General features: G+C 45.3%; 1 protein-coding gene across 1 annotated transcript in view; it reads right to left on the reverse strand.

Moving 5' to 3' along the window:
* The window catches only part of DNAH10 (dynein axonemal heavy chain 10), a gene marked incomplete at its 5' end in the record, with an annotated part of 152,217 nt that overhangs the window by 54,083 nt on the left and 70,249 nt on the right, over positions 1 to 27,885 (reverse strand). Inside the window, 14 exons of the mRNA XM_079717271.1 lie at positions 942 to 1,061; positions 3,693 to 3,909; positions 4,223 to 4,357; positions 5,796 to 5,918; positions 9,160 to 9,295; positions 12,165 to 12,323; positions 13,909 to 14,027; positions 15,630 to 15,821; positions 16,404 to 16,550; positions 18,866 to 19,054; positions 21,231 to 21,383; positions 22,564 to 22,698; positions 24,588 to 24,771; positions 24,918 to 25,187. Coding sequence (XP_079573397.1) covers positions 942 to 1,061; positions 3,693 to 3,909; positions 4,223 to 4,357; positions 5,796 to 5,918; positions 9,160 to 9,295; positions 12,165 to 12,323; positions 13,909 to 14,027; positions 15,630 to 15,821; positions 16,404 to 16,550; positions 18,866 to 19,054; positions 21,231 to 21,383; positions 22,564 to 22,698; positions 24,588 to 24,771; positions 24,918 to 25,187 — 2,279 coding nt within the window. The remainder of the gene's footprint in view (positions 1 to 941; positions 1,062 to 3,692; positions 3,910 to 4,222; positions 4,358 to 5,795; positions 5,919 to 9,159; positions 9,296 to 12,164; positions 12,324 to 13,908; positions 14,028 to 15,629; positions 15,822 to 16,403; positions 16,551 to 18,865; positions 19,055 to 21,230; positions 21,384 to 22,563; positions 22,699 to 24,587; positions 24,772 to 24,917; positions 25,188 to 27,885) is intronic.

Here is a 27,885-nt window from a genome sequence, read left to right on the forward strand (position 1 = left end):
AGCAAAAACCCAAGAGGTGACCTTGACAACGTATATATGGGTGAAATCATCTTAGGAGAACCTCACTACCTCAACCATTATTTTTAATAGCTTTATGGAGGTATAACCCACATAGCATAAAATTCGCTCCAACTTTAAGTGTATAACTTGATGAGTTTGATACATTTCTACAGCTGTGTCGTCATCACCACACCCAGGTATAGAACACCCAAACTGTTTTATACTCAGGATATTAAAAACTCAGCCTCTCCACTGCATATGTCACTCACTTATCACTTATCAGGACTTGGTTTCCTGACCAACAATTTCCTCTGAAGAGAGCATAAAGCCTCAAAGTCAGGTCTGGCTTACTCCTGCATGGGCAATTTTAATCCTGATTGGTTGCTGAGAAAATACGTACACCTCACTCTAAAAGAACTCTACGCAAACCAAAATCAGATATTCGTTTTGTGAAATGCTTCAGCCTCTATGTTATCCAAATAGCCATAGGTGTGCACGTAAACTACGACTCAATACACAACGCCCATGGTACGCGACTTCTCAAGGCAGCATCTCTTACAAAATGCTGCCTCGTCCATTTTTCTTTCACTCCTTCCTTTGTCCCTCCCGACGCCCAGCCAGCTCTATGCGGCAGAAGGGAGCCTGTGCAAAGCGACGGGAAGCAGACCAGCACCCTACCTCTTGCCCCGGCCTGGCAGGATCCGCCTGCCCAGGGAAAGAGTTGAGAGGCACAGACATCTGAAGATGCCCACAGCCAGCAGCACATAGAAGGAATCCAAAGTGCCGCCCTCTTGGAAAAGCCCATGGCTCACGTTCCTCAGTTTCTCCCAACCAGCACTCCGGGTGGGACTCAGAGTACCACAGGGACCTCAGGATCTTTTTCCCTTCCTCACAGAATGAGAACCATACACGCTTAAACCGAGGGTTTGGTTCTCACTTACCCAGGATGTCAATAAATTTCCTCTCACGGGAATGAACATACTCTGGAACTAATTTATTCCATGGTATCCATTTCTTCTGTGTGGGATCAAAATGAAAGTCAAACAAGGTTGGAAGGTGACCTGTAACAAACAGTGGTCTGTTTCACTTTGATCGTGGACATGGAAATACAGAATCAGCTTTGGCACATGCTTGAAATGAACTAATGCTATTTGCTCCCTGGACAGAAACTTAATTGAATAGATAGATAAGGATGGATGGATAGATGGATGGATGGATGGATGGATGGATGGATGGATGGGTAGATAGAGAGAGATAAAAATGGATGGGTGGATAAAGATAGATAGATAGATAGATAGATTTAAGTATAACTGGGCTAGGGAACCCAGGAAAAGGCTCAGAAGGGAGGGGACTGGAAGTCAGAGCTGTGGACATGGTGAAAAGTCTCATGAAGAGTGAAAAGAGGGTCTAGGACCAAATCCTGATGTGAGGGAGGGGCAGAGGAAGGGGACGCAACAAAGGAGCCTTTGAAGGCACGGCCAGGATGGAGCAGGATGGAGGAAGAACGTTTTAAGAAGGCAGAAAGTGGTACCCGGTCCGATGCTGGGACAAGGTCGGGGAAGCAAAGCCCAGAAGGGGTCACCAGATCCGGCAACGAGAAGGCAGTGCACGTGCAGTCTGGGAGGAGCAGTTTGGGTAGAGATGACTAAGAGCCTGTGGGAGGGGATTGGTAGAGAGGGACAGATGGAAAATACAGGAGAAAGAGGAGAAAACCAGTGAAGCCAGGAGCCTGATGAGGAGGGCGGGGTAGACCTCAAAGCACAGGGCGGGTCCAGCTGGGAGCTGGTCTCCTCTCCCCTGAGAAAGGAGACAGGAGAAGAGGGGGGCTGGAAAAATTCCTATCTGATGGTGTCCGTTTTTCCTGTTGAAGGAAGAAGGAAGGTCACCTGCAGCGAGAGGGGAGAGGGCCATGTGGAGATTTGGAGGAAAAGGGAGCTGAACTGCCCCTGTGGGGGCAGGAGAGGGAGTTCAAGTTCAAGGCTGAAGTTACGGAGGTGCCAGGCTTCGTGGCTGTGTGATTGCCTCGGTATCCCGCAGCCCCGGGAGAGGCGGAGAAAGCAGGCTTGGGTTTCCTCAGAGAGATTCGACAGAAGGGCAATTAGGCAAGAGGGGTTGAAGCGGCAGGGCGGCAGGAGAGGATCCAGAAGGTTCAGAAGGTGGTAGGAAGAATGGCGGGGGGCGGGGGACAGTCCCCACGAGGCCAACAGGGGTCACGTGTGGCAGGAATCACAGACGCCGACTGTGAAGCAGGGAGTGGGAGGTATGCATTTATGATGCAGACAGAACTCTGCCAGGTGTTATGAGCTAGGATGACGTCGAGGGACCCGGAGCCTGGAGCTGAGCGCAGAAGGCACCTGGAAGGGGGTTGTCTACACGGCCATTCAAGTCCCCAAGATGAGAGCAAACTAGGGAGAAAGACCAGACCGGGACCAGCATCGTCTCTGATGGCAGCAGCACGTAGTCGGCATGGTAGGCATAGCTGGGAAGCACCCCCCGAGCCCGCCGCCAAAGGAGACTCAGGGTCCCAAGAAAGTACAGGCAAACTACTCCCCAAAAGACCATAGACTTTTTTAATTGGGGTATAGTTGTTTTACAATGTTGTGTTAGTTTCTACTGTACGGCGGAGTTCCCTGTGCTACACAGCAGGTTCTCATTAGTTACCTATTTTGTACATATTAGTGTGTATATGTCAGTCCCAATCTCCCAGTTCATCCCATCCCCCACTTTCCTCCCTTGGCGTCCGAACAAAGACCAAAGAATTTTTTTTTTTTTCTTTTTGGTACGCGGGCCTCTCACTGTTGTAGCCTCTCCCATTGTGGAGCACAGGCTCCGGACGCGCAGGCTCAGCGGCCATGGCTCACAGGCCCAGCCACTCCGCGGCATGTGGGATCTTCCCGGACCGGGGCAAGAACCCACGTCCCCTGCATCGGCAGGCGGACTCTCAACCGCTGCACCACCTGGGAAGCCCGAGCAAAGACTTTTAAAACATCTTTTATTTGCTCAATGACTCTCCATTAGAAAGACCTACGATCATTTTACTTTGAGCTTTAAAAAGAACAGCCCAGGTAATGATTACAGAATACAACTTAGGTCTCCCTGCCAAGCCATATTCAAATGTTATTAAGAGACAGACAAAGAAGGAACCTACTGTTAGCTATAGTTCTTGGAGAATGCCACATTTTCATCGTATATGGTTCTTTGAGGATGCACGTTTTTCATGCAAACAGTTAAACCTTAATATAATGATTTCCTATGAATGATCTGCAAATCCACACATGATTGTCTACTGTGCAAACACTCAGGAATAGAGCAGATGAATTAAGCAGTGGAATTTTAGAGAGAAAAAAAAAGAGAGAGAAGCCCAAAGGAGAAGAAATTCAAAGCCAAGCACAACATGAAATTTTTAAAGAGCTTAAACAGAGTGAAGGAAGCAAGAGTCTAAGCTAGGGGGGGAAAGGTTAGACTCAGTAAAAAAGGCCATCCAAGGGAGCCGGGCTCTGCTATAGCAGTTCACGCATTTGAACGTCTCCTGAGGGTACCACTGGGTGCTCTGACCGTTGCACATTTCTCTACAGAAGCAAACAATCTGGAAAACCCATACAGGCATACATATGGAAAAGCAAGGTCACGTCCTCTTAAAAACCTAACCAAAAACATTCTGAGCAGGAAAACAAGCTACCTTTGGTTCCTACCTGGCAGTTCCCCAGGGTTGGCCCAAACCCCTTCCGTATCAGCAGTAGGCAAAGAAGCGATGCGTTTAATACATTCATCAAATTTAGCCCTTCCATCCTCGAGCAGGGAAGCACCCAGAGAGCAGCACAGGGCCTCTAAGAAGTAGCACTCCAGAAGATCATGGTCCTCGATTTCTCCCTCTAGTAACGAATCCAGCATCTTGGTTAACTGGGTTACCTGGTTCACAGGAAAACACCTGGGTCAGTTCATATATTCCACACACCCCCACCAGGGTCAGTTCTGGTCATAAATCCCGGGATCCCAGATCCCAAAGCGGTGGGAACTATATGACCCGCCATATTGGTTTCAACAGATGGAGCCCAGTATCTTGTCTTGCACAGGGTCACAAAAGGAAGTATTGTGTCTTCCTTGTCAGTAGCTGGCAATGTTAGAACTTACCCATCTGGCATCTTTGCTCCCCTTGAAAGCCCACTGGGGGGTCCATCTTTAGGGAAGAATTTCTTTTTTGCCAACAAAGATCCTTACTCACCATATTTAGGTTTGTCTGCGGAACTATTGTCTTCAGCTTCTCTCCTTGTCTTCCATCCACTATTCCTTCTGCTATCACATCAATGAGATAGGGTACATATTTCTCAAACAGACTCTGTAAATCACCTTGCTCCACCTATAAAAGAGCAGAACTTCAAAGCATTTTCAAGGGCTCCTTTATTTAAATGGAAGTTCGTGAGAAGCTTTGCTTGTAAAAAGAGGGGGTGAGAGGGAACTTCCCTGGTGGCCCAGTGGCTAAGAGTCCATACTCCCAATGCAGGGGGTCCGGGTTTGATCCCTGGTCAGGGAACTAGATACCACATGCCACAACTAAGAGTTTGCATGCCGCAACTAAAGATCCCGCGTGCCACAACTAAGACCCGCCTGACGCAGCCAAATAAATAAATAAATATTTTTTTTAAAAAAGAGGGGGTGAGAAATATTTTCTGATGAATGAGAAATTTGGCAGGTGAGTAAACTCTGATAACTCATATATCTGTAGAGAAATTTGTCATCTGTAATGCTCTTTCATTTCATCATGAAGCCTTTGATTTCACTGACCTGGGAGGGAGGTGCCATAAAAGGTCCCATCTGATAGAAAAAGTGCAGGTTATCTTAGTGTTCAAAAGACATGGCCACAGTCATTGAGCAAAGAGTGCAAAGCAGTGGAAGGTCCTTCTCCCTACCAAGGCATTGAGGACCACCAGGGACTGCATGGGTGGTCATCCCCCATTTGACAGGGTGCCTCAGATGGTCCCATCATGTTTCCCTTGGTCTTCTTTGGGGTAATTATGTCCTGGTTTCCAATTCACCATCAGCCTAGTGGTCCTTCTAGAGATGCATCCTGTGTGGTCATGGTGTCCCAGGTGTGGTCAAGCCACAACATTCACATGACTGTCACATCTATCTCTGCAGCTTTCAATGAAGCCCACCATTAAGACAATACACATTTTTGAGCAGCCATGTGATATGTCACAGGGTTTGAGGTCAACTGAAACCATCAGATCTCAATTCCATGACAAACTAGGTCCTTCACACACTGTATTCGCCCAACTGAGCAAAGCAGGAGGAGCTGGGCACCTAATAGAGACAAGTCTCCCAACTCCTGGGTTTGGCTGGATAAGGGGTTGCCAACTACAATGCATAAGCCAAATCTGGCCTGCCACCTGTTTTTGTAAATAAAGTTTTATTGGTACATGGCTATGCCCATTCATGTACTGTGGCTGCTTTCATACCACAATGGCGGGGTTGAGTAGTTGCAAAGAAACCATATGGCCCACAAAGCCTAAACTATCTACTCTCTACTCTTTCACAGAAGAAATTTGTCGTCCCCTGGTCTAGACTATCAAAATCACTACCTATCCCACCTGCTGTGAATTATCTGGAAATCTAATAAGGGTGTCTTCCATGTTTTTATCCAACTTATTGATAACATTAAGGGCTCAAGATCCTGGGCAGGTCAAGGTCAAGGTCAAGGTCATGGCCTTCAACAACAAACATCCCTCTGAGTTATTTTTATCCAACTAGCCACCAATATTAGTAACTGGTAAGTTCATTTTGGGGATAATTTTCACCTTGTTTGGTATTTGATTAAGCCATTTTTTCCAGTATGGTTGATATTTCAAGTTTTTAGGATCCACATAAACCATTCCACATCTAGACACAGTCGCAGGGGAGGCATACTGTACATCTCCAACCTGGAGAAATAAACAAAATCAGTGTTTTCTACAGCCATAGACAACTGGAATACATGTTTTAAAGCCGTTGCTTGTACAAAGTTTTTATAAATGCATAAAACCCAAGTCATACTCCAATTAACAAAGCTTTCATGAGGTTTCTAATTGAACACTTAGGTTTATCATGGGAAGATTATGCATCTCTGATGTAGCACTTTTTAAGTTTCTTTTACCATAAAATTAATATGAAGATTAACATGCTGTAGAATATCTGACCAAAATTAAAAAGTATAAAGAAGAAAATAAGTTAACCAAAACCCCACCACCAAGAAACAAACACTGTTTTGGAGTGTTTTCCTTTCAGTCTTTTTTCTTCATTTTTTATAACATAATTGAGATCAGGGAAAATGAAACTTAATAAGTATGCATCTAGCAGCAATATTAACACACCAGTCTCTCTTTATCTGAAAAAAAGACACAGTTCAGTCAGTCAATAAAATAATGATATGTATAAATACTCATACATCGACAAATTTTGCAGGCCAAGTTAGGAATGGTATTAGCACTAAGCTAGAGTGAAAGCAAGTCTCAGGACCACAGCTGTGAAACAGGTTCAGAGGATATGAAAGTTTGAAAAATGAAGATAAGATAAAGGCAAATAGTGAGAGAGAGAGAGAAGAAAAAAAAGGCAACTATAAACTCCAGCCCAAAAAAATGGCTCTAAAAGAAAGTAAATGTATCACAGTTCCTGGATTTCTTGCTTCACTAGCAAGTATATCACAGTATACTAGTTGGCTCTACAGTAAATATTTCCTTATTCATAATGATGTAGGGGGCTTCCCTGGTGGTGCAGTGGTTGGGAGTCCGCCTGCCGATGCAGGGGACACGGGTTCGTGCCCCGGTCTGGGAGGATCCCACATGCCACGGAGCGGCTGGGCCCGTGAGCCATGGCTGCTGAGCCTGCACGTCTGGAGTCTGTGCTCCGCAACGGGAGAGGCCACAACAGTGAGAGGCCCGTGTACCGCAAAAAAAAAAAAAAAAAAAAAAAAACCATAATGATGTAAATATGTTTACTGGTTTAACTGACTTAGCAGTATAGTATTCTGTGGAGGGGAGGTGGGCTGATGGTATAAAAGATGAACCCGCACTTTCATAGCAGTCAGTCAACAGATAATGTGTAACCTTGATAAAGGAAGAAATAGCAAGCAAAGTGGGTTCCTTTAGACGCTAGAGTTAACCATCAGAAGAAACAACTCAAGTGTGAAATGTAATTACCTCTGGGATACAGTGAGGAGGGGTGAGGGCAGCAGGTAGAGAACAGAGTTGTACTCATCATAACTTCTTCTGCATTGTTCCGGTTTTCTTCAGTCATCTATATTTATAACTTTTTTTTTTTTTTTTTTTTTTTTGTGGTACGCGGGCCTCTCACTGTTGTGGCCTCTCCCGTTGCGGAGCACAGGCTCCGGACACGCAGGCTCAGCAGCCATGGCTCACGGGCCCATCCGCTCCGCGGTATATGGGATCCTCCCGGACCGGGGCACGAACCCATATCCCCTGCATCGGCAGGCGGACTCTCAACCACTGCGCCACCAGGGAGGCCCTATAACTATTTTAATAAACATTTTAGTCTACAAATAACAAATGCGGGAGAGGGTGTGGAGAAAAGGGAACCCTCCTACACCGTTGGTGGGAATGTAAGTTGGTGCAGCCACTGTAAAGAACAGTATGGAGGGTCCTTAAAAAAACTAAATATATGTTCCAGCAATCCCACTGCTGGGCATATACCTGGACAAAACTATAATTCAAAAAGATACATGTACCCCAACGTTCACCGCAGCACTATTTACAATGGCCAAGACATGGAAACAACCTAAATTTCCATCGACAGATAAATGGATAAAGAAGATGTGGTACATATATACAATGGAATACTACTCAGCCATGAAAAAGAATGAAATAATGCCATTTGCAGCAACATGGGTGGACCTAGAGATTATCATACTAAGTGAAGTAGGTCAGAAGGAGAAAGACAAATACCATATGATATCGCTTATACGTGGAATCTAAAATATGACACAAGTGAACTTATTTACAAAACAGAAACATGGGCTTCCCTGGTGGTGCAGTGGTTGAGAGTCCACCTGCCAATGCAGGGGACATGGGTTCGTGCCCTGGTCCGGGAAGATCCCACATGCCGCGGAGCGGCTAGGCCCATGAGCCATGGCGGCTGAGCCTGCGCGTCCGGAGCTTGTGCTCCGCAAGGGGAGAGAGCACAACAGTGAGAGGCCCGTGTACCGCAAAAAAAAAAACAAAAACAAAAACACAGAAACACACTCACAGACATAGAGAACAGAATTGTGGTGGCCAAGGGGGAGGGGGATGGGGGAGGGATGGATTGGGAGTTTGGGATTAGAAGATGCAAACTATTGTACATAGGATGGATAAACAACAAGGTCCCACTGTATAGCACAGGGCACTATATTCAGTATCCTGTGATAAACCATAATGGAAAAGAATATGAAAAATAATGTATATAAATGTATAACTAAATCACTCAGCTGAACAGCAGAAATCAACACAACATTGTCAATCAACTGTACTTCAATAAAATAAAATTTTAAAAAAATAAACATTTTAGGGCTTCCCTGGTGGCGCAGTGGTTGAGAGTCCGCCTGCCGATGCAGGGGACGCGGGTTCGTGCCCCGGTAAGGGAGGATCCCACATGCCGTGGAGCGGCTGGGCCCGTGGGCCATGGCCGCTGGGCCTGCGCGTCCAGAGCCTGTGCTCCACAACGGGAGAGGCCACAACAGTGAGAGGCCCGCGTACTGCAAAAAAATAAAAAAATAAAAAAAAATAAACATTTTAGGGACTTCCCTGGTGGTACAGTGGTTAAGAATCCGCCTGCCAATGCAGCGGACATGGATTCGATCCCTGGTCCAGGAAGATCCCACATGCTGTGGAGCAACTAAGCCCATGCGCCACAACTATTGAGCCCGCGTGCCACAACTACTGAAGCCTGCATGCCTAGAGCCCGTGCTCCGCAACAAGAGAAGCCACCACAATGAGAAGCCTGCACACCGCGACGAAGAGTAGCCCCCTCTCGCCGCAACTAGAGAAAGCCCATGCATGTCGATGAAGACCCGAAGCAGCCAAAAATAAATTTAAAAAATTAAAAACGTAAATAAAAAATTAAAAGTTAAAAAGTAAACATTTTAAAATTTAAAGAAAGACATATTTGAAATTATTTTTCATCACTACTTGCCTCGAAGAGCAGGGCACAGTGTGCTTGAAGCCGAATACGCTCACCATTGGCCAACGTCAGCAGCTTGTTGTCGTCCATCACAGAATTCATGTTCTCCACCCACAGAGCGTCCACATCACCATCAAATAAAATATACCTGCAGCAACCAGAGAAAAGTGAGCCATGTAAGGCTTCCAATTATGGAACTTGGTGTAACCTCCCTGTTCATGTTGAACGTCTTTTCCCAGGGTTTTCTTTTTGTCTTTTTTAAAGATATATATTTTTTTGATGTGGACCATTTTTAAAGTCTTTATTGAATTTGTTACCATATTGCTTCTGTTTTATGTTTTGGTTTTTCGGCCGCAAGCCATGTGGGATCTTAGCTCCCCGACCAGGGATCGAACCTGCACCCCCTGCATTGGAAGGCGAAGTCTTAACCAGTGGACCGCCAGGGAAGTCCCACAGGGTTTTCTAACCAGGATCTGAGATAGAGCACCCTACTTGCTGCTTATAATAGTTTATATATATATAAACTATTCGAGTTAGTCACCAACATTTAAGAATCAGGAAACCTGACCCAACAATCGGATTCCCTGCTTCCCTGGCAAACAGGAAGGTCTGACAGTACAGACCTGCATTCCCGCATGGGAACAATGTGCTGCTGCTGGTAGTAGCTGCCCATGAAGACAAAGTGTCCCAGTCCACCTCATTCTTTTCTTAAATCTGAGCATCAGCTTCTATTTTCCACTGGTTTGGACACCTAGTCCTCTTATGGTCAAGTTAAAAGGATTTCATATACCCATGGGTACGGGATTGAACGGTGGCCCCCATAAGATAGGTCTATCCAGAACCTGTGAGTGTGACCTTATTTGGAAGAAAGGTCTTTGCAGATGTGATTAAGGGAAGGATCTTGAGATGAGGTCATCCTGGATTATCCAACAACAAGTATCCTTACATCGGGGGAAGCCACATGAAGACGGAGGCAGAGATTGGAGGGATGTGGCCATAAGCCAAGCAATGCCTGGGGTCCCTAAAGCTGTCAAAGGCAAGGGAGGACCTTCCTCTAGAATCTTCAGAGGCAGTGCTGCCCCATCTTTATTTCAGACTTCTGGCCTCCAGAAATGATGAAGAATACATTTCTGGGTGGTTTTTTTTAGCCACCCAGTTAACGGTAATTTGTTACAGAGGCCCTGCAGAAGCTGATACACCATGTAACTTGGCCCATTCACTCTCCCTGATGCTACCTGCTGGGCCCCTAGGAGCATCTGCATTTGCAAAGCCCTGGTTTACACACCATCCTTCTTGGCAGGAGATCTTACTTTGGCTTCAGGGCCTCCGGTGTTCAAGCTACGTGACCCTTCAGTTCTGTGGCTATAATGGGTTACATCACAGTAAAGCCCAGCTCCAAAGGAGACTGTGTTGGACAGGGGGATTCTACTGTGTTGGAACGCTGATTTCATATTGCTTCCATTTAATTCACTGATAGGAGTAGCTGGATTTTTCCAGCATTAACCTTTTGGTTTATTTTCTTCCAGTATTTTTTTTAACTTTTTTATCTTAAATAATTTGAAACTTACAGAGTTGCAAGAATAGACTAGTACAAAGAAGTGCCACATGCCCTTCAACCAGATTCTCCAGTTGTTAATTTTGCCCCATGGATGCTCTTTTGCTCTCTCTCTGTTTTCCTGAATCATTTGAAAATAAGTTGCGGACATGACGCCCTGTATTCCTAAATGCTTAAGCATGTTTCCTAAGAACAAGCACCTTCTCTTATGTAACCACAGTACAATTATCAAAATCAGGAAATTTAGCATCGATAGAATACTATTAGCTAATATACAATCCATGTTCAAATTTCACCAACTGTCCCAAAAGAAAGTCTCCATTTTACAGCATCGTAGGGAGACTAGATTCAGGCTACAATCAGTAGATGCTAAAACCGTCGGGTGAAGGTTTGATGAGGAATAGGGTATTTACATAGTCTTAGGGTATCTCCCCACACCTTGCATACCAATTGCAGAAGGAAAAATGGCAGACACCACCCTAATCTGATGATCAAAGTTAAAATCACCAATAAGGGGGCAAACCAGTATCACGTGCTTCCGATGAGACGCTGAGAAGGGCACCATGTCCCTTCTGAGAGATTCCTGCAAGGACATGTAGCCTGCATCCAATTACGAGGAAGCAACAGACAAACCCAAACTGAGGGCATTCTGTGCTGCAGCTGGCCTAGAATCTTTCAGAACATCAAGGCCATGAAAGATAAAGAAAACCTAAGGAACTGCTTGAAATTAGAAGACGTCAAGGAGATAGGACAACCGAGCACAGTGTGAAATCCTGGACTGATCCAGAATCAGGGGAGGATTGCTAAAAAGAGGCTGTTCCAAAAGTCGTCAGTTGAGACGTTAGACTCGTTATTTAAGGGATTTTTAATGAATGGGGTTGGACTAGAATATACAATCAGGATCATCCCTGGGTTGACTTGACAGGTGTCACGGGAACAACTAACACTGGAGAAGACTTTTTACCGGATGTTCCAATAGAGCATTTCCCCTCCCGGCCTCACTAGACCCTCACCGCGGTGGGCAGTGATTGGAGCACGGCAGGCAGCCTCAACCACGCCTGCAGCTCTGAAGGGTGTTCCAGCACTTTCCACGATGTTTTGTTGCCTTTCCTTGACTTAACCTTGCTGTATAGGCAGCCTGGCGTGGTGACCCTGTTTGAGGGCTTGGACTCTGATGTCCCAAGTTCAAATCCCTGGCCTTGGGGCAAGCTCTTTCCTCCCCTTCCCTGGATCTCAGCTTCCTCCATGGTAAGCTGGGATCCATCGTAGTCAAGGAGCATGATTTAGACAACACATAAACAGCACTGAGGTGGCACCTGGCCCTTCGTGAGCAGAGCCTCCTGAGTCTGTTTGCTTCCAAGCATGAAACTACAGTACTATATACATCATTTGTTTCTTCGTAAGCTTTGGCTAATTCACTACGAACCCACCCAGGCTCTCCCCTCCCTACAAAGATACTCACTTTCGCTCCTTCTTATCCGTCGGCTTGTTGATCTCCCTGAAGATGTTGGACAGCACCCCATCTGTCCAGTCTCGGGTGGTGGGGTCCAGGATGCCATAGAGCTCTGTGACACTCATAGCCTTGGGGTTCAGGACATGCAGCTTTGTCACCAGCCCAAGCCTAAATCGAAGGAGAGGTTTCAGCCGTGGCTCAGGCAGACTAAACACATTAGGAGAACAATCTAGGTCACCCATGTGGGGGATTAGATCCCCTGTGTTTTCGATCCAATCCGAAATTTAAAATGCAAACCATCCAAACTCTGCACTGGGCTTCCCACTCTCTGTTAATGACTTATACTAAACTCAAGGGAACCACCTTTCACCAGGAACGTGGCCCCAACACAAGTGAGGTCTGAACCGATAACACGGCTTTGACTTCTGAGGGCAACAGACGCTAACCTTCATGTATATTTCATATTTGTGTATTTACATATTCATGCATATGGCACATTCATGTAGATATTTCACAACTAGTGTATAGGAGATTACAGTCACCAGGATAACGTAAAACCTTTTAACTCCTGATGTTCAATCCCTCATAGTTACAGAACGACATCTGCTCTGCGTTGCTGGCTTTACAAACCACGTAGACAGGGTATTTCCCAGTATAATGCCTGTAAATTCCTGCAGTGCCGTGGGATTAATTCATCTATAGAAAACTAAAGTTCACACAAAACATAGTTTAAAATTAACAAAATAAATAAATAAAAATAATAGTGGCATACCTATACTCACATCTGTACGTGATAGTTCTATAAATTACCTAACAATGAGTTAATTAAAGAATGAAATACAGGATGGCTATGGAATAACCCTCTTAAAATCAGTAAGCCACCGTCCACTGATTTCCTCATGAGAAACATACAAAGAAGGAAGAAGAAATGACAGTCACTCAATTGGATTTTATAGCCTATTAGAACTGGTAAAGTCACAAAGATTATAAGGCTTGATTTAGATTTTTGCTGAAACATCAGCATGCACTGAAATCTTTCTGGAATGCAGCTATTGCTTAGGAGAAATGTGAGAAGTCAGAAAACCCATACTCAGTATAAGGGCATAGATTCACCACAGGTCTTTATGATATTCTATATTAGGAGTGTGAAATCACTTTTTCCTTCGAGTAGTATAGCTCTTGCAGGGCTGGTGATGATAAGGCATTTGGGGAAGGGACACTCTTTTTGGCCACTCTGATACCATAACAGTGTCGCCTCATGGCGGGGGGTCCTGACTGACTTTAAAGGAGCAATCTGAACGCCAAGAAAATACGACCTAAGTTAATTTTCAAAACATCCTTATAAGATAGTTTTTGAAATACTCATTTCACAAATAAACCTATTCACAGTCTGATGCACAAAAGGCTAACTGTTTTGCCTTCTAAAATATATCAACTAAATCAGCAATAAGACAAGTTAAGATGCTCTGGGTTTGGGACTTCCCTGGCCGTCCAGTGGTTAGGACTCCACACTCCCACTGCAGGTGGCACAGGTTCAATCCCTGGTCAGGGAACTAAGATCCCGCAAGCCACGTGGCACGGCCAAAGTTAAAAAAAAAAAAAAAAAAGATGCTCTGGGTTTAAAGCGGGGGCTCTGGGACAAACGTAACCTCCCAGGAAATCAGAGAGCAAAGTGGGACTAGGTAACACCGCCACCGACCTCACCGTGAAACCACCATGGCAACAAAGCCCTCCCCAAGGATGCCATACTCACTTGGTCTGGGCCTGACACAGGGCATTTATGACCACGGACTTGCCCCCTCCCGTGGGCCCCACCACCATTGTCGTGTGGCGGGTCATCATGGTCTCGAACATCTGAACCACCTTATCCACCTGTGGGACAAGCATTGGCAGCTGGGTTAAAACACAGCTTTTTGTTAAAAACAGCTTTATTGAGCTAGAATTTGCACACCGTACAACTCACGCATTTAAAGTGTTTCAACAATTCAGTGGTTTTCAGTATGTTTGAAAGGTTGTGAAACCATTACCACGTTCAATTTTAGAACATTTCATCACCCACCCCCGAAAAAAACCTCTGTGCTCATTCATCATGTCTCCCAAGCCCATTGCCTCCAGCCCCTGGCACCCACTAATCTACTGTCTGTCTCTATGGATTTGCCCGTTCTTGACCAAAAAATGGAATGACATAAATGGAATCGTGCAGTACGTAGTTTTGGGTGTCTGGCTTCTTTCACTCAGCATCGTGTTTTTAAGGTTCACCCATCAGTGAAGCCTGTGTCAGCACTTCCTTCCTTTTTATGGCCAAATAATATTCCATTGTACGGATGGATCACATTTTGTCTATCTCTTCATCTGTTGATGATATTTGCATTATTTCCACTTGTTGGCACTTATGAATAATGCTGCTATGAACATTCATGGACAAGTTTTCATGTGGATAAATATGTTCTCATTTCTCTTGGGTTTATACCTAGGAATAAAATTGCTGTTCCTCATATAGTAACTCTATGTTTCACTTCTTGAGGAACCACCAGACTGTTTCCCAAAGTGGCTACACCATTCTACATTCCCACGAAAAACACATCTTTTTAAACAACCACCTCTAGAGGAAACCACCAGGGCCAGGAAAGGTGCACAGAGATCTCTCATCTGTGGTCAGTACCCGCTGCCCCGGCCTGAGGCCTCTGGGTAGCCTGATGCCCCAAGGTGGCCTGTCCAGAGGCAGCCACCCCAAACCTGCAGCTTTGGGCATTTACGCCCTGAGCAGAACACTTTGGCAATAAGGTATGGCTTACAGACAACATATACAATCTCACAGGCTTCAGATGATCAAAATTTTACTTGTAAGGTCTAATTTAAAATTTTTTCAAGTGTGACTCCGGGGGGAAAAAAGGTGGGGTGGGGAGAGAAGATTAGATGGTTGGGCCCCAAAACAAAATACTTAATTTATCTGATCACATTATGCCAGAAACATTTTTGAAAGGTGATATATCCATACAGTGGAATATTACTCAGCCTCAAAAAGGAAGGGAATTCTGACACATGCTACAGCATGGATGAGCCTTGAGGACACTATGCTGAGTGAAATCAGCCAGACACAAAAGGACAAACACGGTGTGATTCCACTCATATGAGGTCCCCAGAGGAGTCAAATGCCTAGAGACAGAAAGTAGAATAGAGGCTACCAGGGGCTGGGTGGGGGGGGAGTTATTATTTAATGGGGACAGAGCTTCAGTTTTGCACGACGCCAAACTCTTTCAAAACAACACGAATACATTTAACATTACTAAACTGTACTAAAAATGGATAAAATGGTCAATCTTATATTATGTGTACTTTACCACAATAAAAAAAGAAAATGGGGGTGGGGAATGGTTAAGATGGTAAATGTCATGTGTATTTTACCACAATTATTTTTAAATGAAAAAAAAAATGGAAAGGACCCAGAAAAAGCCATCCTCAGCACCATTTTACCTGGACAGGTAAGACAACGTAGCCATTTTCCTGGAGCACCTGTTCTACAGCATCATTGAAATCGGGGTAGCGAACCCGTGGGCAGTCCAGTCCAGGAAACAGATCGGAAATCAAACCAAGGAAGAGAGGGACGTCTTCAAACACAAACTTGGGCAGATTCATGTCTCGAAGGGCCCTCATAAGCACCATATCCTGGATGGAGCAAAACACAGATGTCTTCAAAGATATTTCTGAAAGCCCCCAGGGCTAGTCTAGAAATCCTCTTATGAAGTAGACAATGAAATTTTATATGAAATATCAAACACAAAGCATTCCAAGTAGAGTTTCTGGAGAGACACACGAGTCTATTGCCCACAGAGTGGCATTGATCAGACTCTGTTTTGGAGTAAGTCCCGTGTGAAAGAAACATGGCCGCCCCTCTGGCTTTTATTGCAAAGAGGAAATAACTCCTGTTCGTGTTTTCTAGAGCATTTTGTTCATCCCCACCCCTCCAGCCCATCATCCTGCAATTGTAGATTGATTATTATCATTGAAGTATCACAAACATTGGCACCATGAACACATGGAACTGGACCTCATGGTAATCAGCCAAATTTGAAGAGAACAAGGTAATGAAGAAGAGACCAAATGAAGGCCAGACAAGTAAATGAAGTAACAGCTCAGAATAAAACTTTCTCTTGATACCTGTGCTCCCTGTCACCTCCATCCCAGCATTTATTCAATACACATGAACCAAATTAAAACACCAGAGAACTTACAGCACGTGGCCCCTACCTCCCTAAGTTCAGAAGAACCTCTCTTCAGCTCACCAGCCATCACCAACACTGATTTAAGGGCTCTGAGTCCAAAATCATAATGATGTTGCTTGGAGAGCTGCTCCCGGGCCAGCTTATACAGAACGGTCATCTTTTTGGCCAGAGCCTTTTGTGATAAAAGACAATGAAAAATAAATGAAGAAAATGCCCTGAAAACACCAGAACATCATGACACAGAGAAAACTGACATAAAGGTGTTCAAATGAAGCTGCTCTACAAACCAGCAAATCTTGCCTCCAACAAATACCAGGATGGGTCCTCTGTTTTTCACCGTGACAAATTATGACCTAATTTAAAAGAACACCAGCCTTACCAGACAGAGTGGATGACAGTCCTTGAAAGCCAAGGAAAATCTTAACCACCTTAAAGAACAGAATTCATACAACTTTTTAAATCATAGAGATTACACTCCAGAAATTTGCTTCCTTTGACCTAAACATGTTATTAAAGTTTTCTTGTAACTGTTTTTGAGGACAAGCCATCCACCTGGTCTACATCAAGGATCCAACACTTGCTGGTCCCTATGGATGGCATGGGGACTTTGCTCATTGAAACAAAGAACCAGAGATCTCTCCACTCTGGCTCAAAATCCATAGACAATAGGATTGGCAATAAGAGCCTTTACCAAAAAACTGCAGAGAAGCAACCTAACAATCCTTTATCTTAAAAACATTTGCGGGCTTCCCTGGTGGCGCAGTGGTTGAGAGTCCGACTGCCGATGCAGGGGACACGGGTTCGTGCCCCGGTCCGGGAGGATCCCACATGCCGCGGGGCGGCTAGGCCCGTGAGCCATGGCCGCTGAGCCTGTGCGTCCCGGGCCTGTGCTCTGCAACGGGAGAGGCCCGTGTACCGCAAAAAAAAAAAAATTCGCTATTTTGCACTTTTTCCAGAACCTTCCGGGGAAATGTATGTGCATAATCTTTTTATACATATGTTAAGAGATGATAAAGGAGTTATCTCTCTATATATATATTTTAAAGCCACATATTCTCAAGGGCACGAGGCTTAGTGAAAAAAGTCCACCTGAAAGGGTTACATGCTGTATGATTCCGAGTATAGAACATTCTAGAAATGATGCAATTGTAGTGATAGAGAATGATTGGCAGTTGTAAGTTAGAGTTGGGGGCAGGCTGTGACCGTTAAGGGCTGACACAAGGGAGTTTCTCTGTGGCGATGGGACAGTTCCATGTCCGGACTGTGGCTCCAGTTACAGTAACTCCCCTACATACAAGCCTTCAAGTTGTGAACTTTCAAAGATGCGAACGTGCGTTTGCATGTCCCATCACGTCAGTTCACGTGTCTGGCGTACATTGCCAAGTGCGTGCATCCTCTACAAGTGGTTGTGCTTTTCTGTGTACTTTACAGTACTGTATAGGGTACAGTAGTACAGTATCTTTATTTCTTGCCTGTTCACTCGATGCCAGACCCTGGATGCCAGCTGCGGAACTGTACTGCTGTGCTTTTCAAGGTACTGTACCATAAGATTAAAAATGTTTTATTTTTCGTGTTTGCTTGTTTTTTATGTATTATTTGTGTGAAAAGCATTATAAACCTATTACAGTACAGGACTATATAGCCGATTGGGTACCTAGGCTAACTCTGTTGGACTTATGAACAAATTGGACTTATGAACATGCTCTTGGAACGGAACTCGTTCGTGTGTAGGGGACTTACTGTATTCTACACATGTGATTACATGTCATAGAACTATACACACACACCAGAGAGAGAGAGAAGGTGAAACCTTGTTGAATCCAAATAAAGTCCGCACTCGAGTTAATAGCATTGCGCCCGCATCAGTTTCCTGGATTTTTTTAAAAATATTTATTTATTTGGCTGCGCCGGGTCTTAGTTGCAGCATGCGGGATCTTATTTTTTAGTTGCTGCATGTGGGATCCAGTTCCCTGACAGGGGTCAAACCCAGGCCCCCTGCATTGGGAGCGTGGAGTCTTAACCACTGGACCACCAGGGAAGTCCCAGTTTCCTGGTTTTGATGTTATCACTGCGGGAAGCTGGGTGAGCGGTACCTGGAACTCTCTGGACTACTGCTGCCATCTCTTGTGAGTCAAATGATTCCAAAATAAAAGTTATAATTTTAAAAAGAGAGAAAGGGAGGACTTCCCTGGTGGTCCAGTGGTTAAGACTCCACACTTCCACTGCAGGGGGCACAGGTTCAATCCCTGGTCGGGGAACTAAGATCCCACATGCCGCGCAATGTGGCCAAATAAATTAATTTAATTTAATTTAAAAAAATGATGCACTCCCAGCTTTAAAAAAGAGAGAGAGTCAGGGAGAGAGAGAAAAGGGAGAGAGACAAAGCAAAACAATTTGAAAAGCCACATGGAATGAAAACGTCCCAGGGCCCCCATCTGCGAGCAGACCCAGGCGGGTGCAGGGACGCCTGGCGCTAAAGGACCTCACCTTGGCCCCGAGGAAGCCCTCGGAGAACAGCATGATCTCACAGATCTGCTGCAGGTCAGGCACAATCACCACCACGGGCCGGAACAGGGCCTTCACTGACTCGGGCAGTTCCGTGCGGCCTGCGTAGCCGGGGTTCATGGTGATGAAGATGCCCATCCTCGAGTCCAGGGAGATCTCCTGCCCTTCAAACTAGGGGACGAGAGGAAAGGAAGGAAGGATTATGCTGCTGGCCAGCCTACCATGGGGCAAGCAGGCCTGGGGAGCCGCATGGCTCTTCCTTTCATGGGTACAAGACAGACACCTCCATCTGTCTCTTGCCCTTTCCTGGTGATAAATGCAGAGTCCTCGTGCTTACGGCCTCAGTGTTCTGGGGTGCCAGCCTCAGCCGACCCCCAAACTCTGATGTGACTCAAGGGTCTGTCCACTTGAGAAGTAGCTGATGTTGGGAAACTGTGCAGCCAGGGGTTGATTCGAGGCACTGTGTGACCTCCAACAGGTCACGTACCCTCTCTGAGTCTCTGTTTCCTTCTCTGCAAGGTTGTGGCCGTTAAACGAGACAACATAGTCAAGAGCACTGAGCCCACTGCTTCGCACAAAGTGGATTTTCTTCATGTTAGCTGTCACTTCTCTCCCCATTCCCACCTGCATGCTGGTCTGGCTGCCTGGGTGTCACCTGCACCCTTCTGACAGAATCCCACCTCAGCATCCTTCAAGAAACCAGCCTTTGTCCTCCAGGGGCCCCATGGACCAACAAAATGCAGAAATCTCTATATTTTGAGTCTCTTTAGCCTACAGTTGAATTTCAACTGTCTTAACTTTCCTCTCTACTAAGATTTTACTATTTTATTTCTTTTCATGGTCCACCAGAGAGACAGACAACAGATGTTTTATTTTTATGAGGCACAGGCTGCCTCAGTGACAAGAGGGCAGCCCAGCCTGAGAGCTGATGCTCCGCAGAGATGGAGACTGCTGTCTTGTCTCTCAAGTCTGCACTGAGACTACACTCACCCACGCCTCAGTATCTCATGTGAGTCCCAGATCAACCTCTGGAGACAAGACACAGTCCTGCTCTTAAAAACACAGGCTTCTAGGGACTTTCCTGGTGGTCCAGTGGTTAAGACTCCACACTGCCACTGCAGGGGGCGTGGGTTCTGTCCGCAGTCAGGGAACTAAGATCCTGCATCCTGCATACCACACAGCACGGCCAAAAACACAAAACAAAACAAAACAGCTTCTAGAAACCCAACGCATTGCAGGCTCAATGTGTCTCCCATAGAAGTAGTAAGCTCAGCCCTAAAATGTTTCAGAAGAACTAATTAATAGAAATCCATCCAGAATCCTCAAATGTTTAACAGTACCCAGTTTACATAATCTCTTGACCACGAGCCCTGAGGTCCAGGGAGAAAGCAGGTGGGGTGCAGGGCCACAGAGGTGCCCACAATGGAATCCTCACCAACCCATGCTGAATTTGGGTCCTGAATCTCCCAATGAGGCTCTGTGGGGCCTTGGAGGATGTACAGGAGTTTTCAGGTGAAGGAGAAAAAAGGACAATTCCAAGCAGATAGGGATGCATATGGTGTCCCAGGGCATGGAATGTCTGTGGAGCAAGTGGCATAAAGTGACAAGTGTTCAGGGCACGCAGGGGCAAGGACAGTGGCCGGAGGAGCAGCAGAGCAATCTGGGATCACAGTGTAGGGAAACGGTCCAGCCATTCTGGTCCCTGTTGTCAGAGAACTCACTCTGGGCTACCTAAATTACATAAGATCCTGTTACTCCAAATTCGCAACCAGTTTAATCTGATGTAACTTCATACAGACATCTCAAACTTGAGTCTACAAATGTATTGTTGGATGGGGAGAGACTAGTAAATTCTCAAAAAATGTTTAAGTTTGCCTTTTCACTTTGGTAACAACCTTAATAACCTTCCTCATTACAATGCCGTAATTTTACCAAGTACGAAGGCAAATTTTCTGGTTCACTGTGATCATTTCTACGGAAGATATGTTGATTGAATGGAATGTTGATTTTTCTTTTTTAAATCATTTTTTCTCAAATTTGGGAAGAATATTTTTTGACCTTGAAAGGGGGTCTTACACGTCACTTATTTGAGAATTCTGCCCTACCCGTCTATAACTATTAATCACATGTCTGGAATTATTCTGAAGTTCTTAGACTATTACAGTCCTTAATTATCAAAGATGTCGATAATCTGGGGAAACCCAATTACCTCCATTTGAAAGCAGAAGTTGGGCAAATCTTCATCTAGGGGGAACCTGGTCTGGAAAGACGACTGTCCACCACCTGATATTACGGCACGTTCCCAGCCTGGGGACATGATCCGGGCTGGCTTCACACTTATCCTCACCTGGAACCTGGTTAACTGATGGATCAGAGCGTTTCGGATCGTCTGGATCTGGGACGAGATGACGGAGAGCACGGAGGCATCGATGCGATTAAACTCGTCAAAACAGCCCCAAGCCCCACACTGAGCAAGGCCCGAGAAAACCTTCCCGACGGCCTAGGATGAAAGAAGTGTCAGGACAAGGGCAATTTTCATCTTGAAAATTGCAAGCAATCCGTGTATGGACACCATTTTCTAAATTAAAAGCAAACGACAATCAGAACCTACTGTAGAGCACAGGGAACTCTACTCAGTGCTCTGTGGTGACCTAAATGGGAAGGAAATCCAAAAAAGAGGGGATATATGTATATGTATAGCTGATTCACTTTGCTGTACAGTAGAAACTAACACAACATTGTAAAGCAAATATACTCCAATAAAAATTTTAAAAATAAAAAATAAAAAAAGCAAATGACACTCATCAGATTGGCAAAGAAGAGCCACCCCAGTAGTGGTCTTCCCAGCAAGACTTCCAAGGCCTCTCGTGGGCCAGCTCCCACTCATAGGATTTCACAAATGAAGGATTTTTTTAAAAATTTGTATTGGACTATAGTTGATTTACAGTGTTGTGTTAGTTTCTGCTGTACAGCACAGTGAATCAGTTATACATATGCATACATACACTCTTTTTTAGATTCTTTTCCCATATAGGCCATTACAGAGTATTGAGTCGAGTCCCTGTGCTCTACAGTAGGTCCTTATTAGTTATCTATTTTATATATAGTCGTGTGTATATGTCAGTCCCAATCTCCCAATTTATCCCTCCTCCCCCATCCTCCCCCACCATCCCCAGTAACCATAAGTTTATTTTCTACATCTGTGGCTCTATTTCTGTTTTGTAATTAAGTTCAGGGATTTCACAAATTAAGGACTTTAACGTAAAAACCCAGATTTCTGGCTTCTCTTGAGATGTTGGAAAATCTAACAACACTGGGTCCACTTTTCCAAGTGGCAGCAATTGACCTAAGCTCAATAGCGGCTCCCCTTTAGATGGAGCTTTGCTTTCCAGTTGGCCACAGTCCCTACCACTCTCTATCGTCTGTCTGCTGCTTTATTCATTTACACTATCTAGCTGACTCCAGTGGGCATTTAGTTTGGGACTCTTGCTCTACATGCTGCTAACAAAGAGATACAGCCAAGTTCCTAGACTGTGATGGTGAAACGTTTCCTACTATGTTCCTCCAGCTGTCACCATGTCATCTCATGGAAGCGTATGAGGTGAAATGCCTTCCCACGCTGTCCCCCTTTTAGCTCTCTGCCTAAGAAGACCGTACCAGAAGTGACGCCGGGGCCTTACTTTGTAATCCATGCCTTCGCCGCAGTTGGTTACAACACAGAGCAAGCCCAAGGCTTTGGCCAGGTCCTTGGTGGTCTCAGTTTTGCCAGTACCTGCTGGGCCAGCAGGGGCCCCACCCAGATACATGGACAGCGCCTGTTAGAAGCCAAATGCAAAACATACATTGTCTGATTCACAGAAAGAAACAGGTGTCAATTCCCAGTTTGTGACAGTCTATGCAGGAATATATAAATGGCAATACACCAGTTCACACTCACCTTTTCTGACAGTCACCATTTTTTTAAAGTCTTTATTGAATTTGTTACAATATTGTTTCTGTTTTGTTTTTTTTTTTTGCGGTGCGCGGGCCTCTCACTGTTGCGGCCTCTCCTGTTGCGGAGCACAGGCTCCGGACGCGCAGGCTCAGCGGCCATGGCTCACAGGCCCAGCCGCTCCGCGGCACGTGGGATCTTCCCGGACCGGGGCACGAACCCGTGTCCCCTGCGTCGGCAGGCGGACTCTCAACCACTGCGCCACCAGGGGAGCCCCTTGTTTCTGTTTTATGTTTTGGTTTTTTGGCCCTGAGGCATGTGGGATCTCAGCTCCCCAACCAGGCATCGAACCTGCACCCCCTGCATTGGAAGGCGAAGTCTTAACCACTGGACCTCCAGGGAAGTCCGACAGTCACCATTTTTAACATTTCTTTTCTGTCTTTCTCAGTCGACCTCCACTGACCACCGCCCACCCCGCCCCCCATTATATAGGAACCAGTGCACCAGGGACTCTGCAATATGCTGGACTCTGTACCCACCCTGAGGACAATGCCTAGCAGTTCCCAGAGCTGAGGCTCATGGAAACATGGACATCTGTGCAGGGAAGGATTAATTTTGCCCAAAGAAAGGTTTGGCCCTTTGTCTCTAGATCCTAGGAGCTGACCTCTAAGCCCTCAGAATGCCCTGCCTGAGAAGGGTGTCCTTGTTTATCTGGGGACCTTGGGCCACGCTGGACAGTCTAACAATGTGATTTATGGTGGGAGGCTTGGGTCACATGGTATCATCAGGTCAACTTCTGCAGGGTCTGGGGACTAAGGTCAATCATTCAGGGGGTCAGTCATGTCTGCATGACAAGCCCCCAGTTAAAGCACTGGCCACCAAGGCTCGGTGGGCTTCCCTGGGTGGCAGGACTTCACACGTGTGGCCACACACAGCTGCCAGAGGAAATGATGCTGTCTGGACAGCTGCATCGGAGAGGAAACTGAAGGCTGGAACTTCCTGGACCCAGTCCTATACCTTCTCCCATTGCTGATTTTGATCTGTATCCATTTGCTGCGAAAACCATAACCATGACCATAATGGCTTTACTGAATTCTGTCATTCCTTTTAGCAAACTATTGAACCGGAGGGTGGTTTTAGGGGCCGTCTGAACTTGAAACAGCCCAATCCCAAAAGGTGGCACGTAGGTCATATTCCAAATGGAAACTCTTTTATAGATTTGGAAAGTGTAACATCCCTTACTCTCAGCATTAACTTCCTGGGGCTGCCGTAACAAAGTACCACAAACCGTCTGGCTTAAAACAACAGAAATGTATTCTTTCACAGTTCTGGAGGCTAAAAGTCTGAAATCAAGGTGTGGCTAGGGCCACACTCCTTCCGAAGGCTCCAGGGGAGGATCCTTCCTGGCCTCTTGCAGCTTCTGGTGGCCCCAGGTGTCCCTGGCTTGTGGCCGCATCCCTCCCGTCTCTGCCTCCGTCTTCACATCACTTTCTCTGTGTCTCTGTGTTCTCCTCTCCTTTCTTACAAGGACATCAGTCACTGGTATTAGGGTCCTAATCCAGGATGTTCTCACCCCAATCCTTAACTAATTCGATCTGCCAAGACCCTATTTGTAAATAAGGTCCCATCCGAGCTTCCGAGCAGATCTGAATTTGGGGCAGGGTAGGCGACACTGGTCAACCCAGTACACCATCACAATTACCATAGTCACCCTTAGAGAAAAACACATAACCCCAGGTGAACGATCACCAAGAGACCCAGGCTGCCAATCACCTGAGTGAGAGTCAGGTAAATCCGGTCTGTAAGGGGTGTGATAACCAGCCTCCCGTTCAAACCCATATACTCGTAGCCGTAGCTGAAGGTCCCCGTGCACTGGCGGATGTTCAGCTCATCTGGTTCTCGGTCCCAGTAAAACCGCAGCTGACTTTCCCATTCGAACTCCCGGGCCTCGAGAATGCTGGAAGGTGAGCAACGGGGGATAAGTGAAGAGAGAAAGAGATGCAGCAGAAGGTGGACAAGAGGGAGGAAGGAGAGATGCTGAGAGAGGCCAGAGGCCGACAAAAGACAGGTTTCGAGACGCCAGTGCCCGGGGCAGGTCCCTACCTGCCCCGTATGAAAGAGTCAACTATATCTCGGGCATGTACGTCAATGATGAGGACGGTGTTGTATTTCTTTCTGTCGTTTCTGCTTAAGGACATGGTGATCCGAGTGACCAGCTCATCAATCTGCTGGTGCATCTTCTGGCCGTAGTTCTTCATGGCCTGCTTCTCCCCTTGCTGCACTTTGCGGAAGACATCTTCCACCTCCCAGGTCCACCACACCTGGCTGGCGGCCAGCACCACCATCCCTTGGTACAGGAGCATCCAGTCGACCCTAAGGGAAAAGCACACCTTCAACAAGATTTTCTCAGGATTGGGACCGAAAACGGTCCTGTCAAGAATCTAATTCTTTCAAAAGGAAATTCTGCTGTATACCGTTGTAAGTTGGTACAGCTACTATGGAGAACAGTATGGAGCTTCCTTTAAAAAACTTAAAATAGAACTACCATATGATCCAGCAATCCCACTCCTAGACATATACCCAGAGAAAACTATAATCCGAAAGGATACATGCACCCCAATGTTCACTGCTGCGCGATTTACAATAGCCAAGACATGGAAGCAACCTAAATGTCCATCAACAGAGGAATGGGTAAAGAAGATGTGGTACATATAAACATGGAATATTACTCAGCCGTAAAAAGAATGAAATAATGCCATTTGCCGCAACATGGATGGACCTAGAGATTATCATACTAAGCGAAGCAAGTCACACAGAGAAAGCCAAATATCACATGACAGCACTCATATGTGGAATCTAATTTTTTAAAAAGATACAAATGAACTTATTTACAAAACAGAAGCAGACATAGATATCGAAAACAAACTCATGGTTACCAAATGGGAAACTTGTGGGGGAGTGATAAATCAGGAGCTTAGGATGAACATACACACACTACTATATGTAAGACAGATAACCAACAAGGACCTACTGTATAGCTCAGAGAACTCTACCCAATATTCTGTGATAACCTATATGAGAAAGGAATCTAAAAAAGAATGAATATATGTATATGTATAACTGAATCACTTTGCTGTACACACTAAAACTACAATGTTGTGTAGACACAACATTGTAAATCAACTATGCTCCAATAAAATTAAAATATTAAAAAAAGAATCTATTTCTTTCATACAGATGGCCAACAGGCACATGGAAAGATGCTCAACAATGCTAATTACTAGATAAATGCAAATCAAAACTGCAATGAGGTACCACCTCACACCGGTCAGAATGGCCATCATCAAAAAGTCTACAAACATAAACGCTGCAGAGGGTGTGGAGTGAAGGGAACCCTCCTACACTGTTGGTGGGAATGTAAACTGGTGCAGCCACTATGGAGAACAGTATGGAGGTTCCTCAAAAACTAAAAATAGAGTTACCGTATGATCCAGCAATCCCACTCCTGGGCAGATATCCAGAAAAGACAAAAATTCTAATTCAGAAAGATATATGGGGACTTCCCTGGCGGTCCAGTGGTTAACACTCCACACTTCCACTGCAGGGAGCGTGGGTTCGATCCCTGGTCAGGGAACTAAGATCCCACAAGCTGCACGGTGCAGCCAAAACAAAAAGATATATGCACCTCAATGCTTACAGCAGCACTATTTACAATAGCCAGGCCATGGAAGCAACCTAATACAATGGAATATTACTCAGTCATAAAACAGAATGAAATAATGCCATCTGCAGCAACATGGATGGACCCAGAGATTATCATACTCAGTGAAGTAAGTCAGACAAAGACAAACATCATATGATATCACTTGTATGTGGAATCTAAAAAATAATACAAATGAACTTATTTATGAAACAGAAACAGACTCAGACATAGAAAACAAACAGGAAGGCGAGAAATAAATTAGGAGTATGGGATTAACAGATACGAACCAATATACATAAAATAGATAAGCAGCAAGGATTTACTGTATAGCACAGGGAATTATATTCAATATCTTGTAGTAACCTATAAAGGAAAAGAATCAGGAATGTATATACGAGTGTGTGTATAACTGAATCACTTTGCTGTACACCTGAAACTAACACAATATGGTAAATCAACTATACTTCATTTAAAAAAAATCTATTTCTTTGATCTGGAATAGGGAAGGCAAAGTATGAGCTGCAGGTAAGCAAAGGAGAATAAAACTCTTCTGGCCAGATAGTAAAACACCAGGCCAACAGAGACACGCATATGAAAAAGTTACAGGTGCACGACTGTGTAAAAGATGCCAGATCACTTTAAAGATGTGTCTTTACAGATGTTTAAAAATTATTTAACATTATGGGCATACTGTGAGAATTTTTTAATTTTTAAAAATTCCGGGCTTCCCTTGTGGCACAGTGGTTGAGAGTCCGCCTGCCGGTGCAGGGGACACTGGTTCGTGCCCCAGTCCGGGAAGATCCCACATGCTGCGGAGTGGCTGGGCCCTTGAGCCATGGCCGCTGAGCCTGCGCGTCCGGAGCCTGTGCTCCGCAACGGGAGAGGCCATAACAGTGAGAGGCCCGCGTACCGCAAAAAAAAAAAAAAAAAAAAAAATCCAACAAAAAAATTAATTATCTCTGACCACACCTCCCTGTGGTTCCTTGATATAGTTTAATGAGTGTCACTCGGCACTCTTTTCCATTCTCATACAAACCTGTTCAAAGTTCAAGATACACAAATATGGGGAGAAGGGGTTGTGAGGGCTGTTTCTCCAACATCGGCATCAGGGAACACAAGCTACACTGCACCTTGCTTTTCTCACCTATTGGTTGTGGGCGTGCGTCTAGGTCAACGGACGTAGGTCTGACCCGCTCCTCGTCAAGGCTGCACGATATTTCAGAGCGTCAAAGTATCGCAATTTCAGCAGACATTTCCGCTCTGATGTCTATTCAAGTTGCTCCCAGTTCTTTTGCCAATACAAACAAGACCATGGTAAACATCTCTCTACATTGTTTGGCACTGTCTGGATGCATTTTTGGTTGTCAC

This window comes from Hyperoodon ampullatus (genome assembly GCF_949752795.1).
Source record: "Hyperoodon ampullatus genome assembly, chromosome: 13".
NCBI classification, from domain to species: domain Eukaryota; kingdom Metazoa; phylum Chordata; class Mammalia; order Artiodactyla; family Ziphiidae; genus Hyperoodon; species Hyperoodon ampullatus.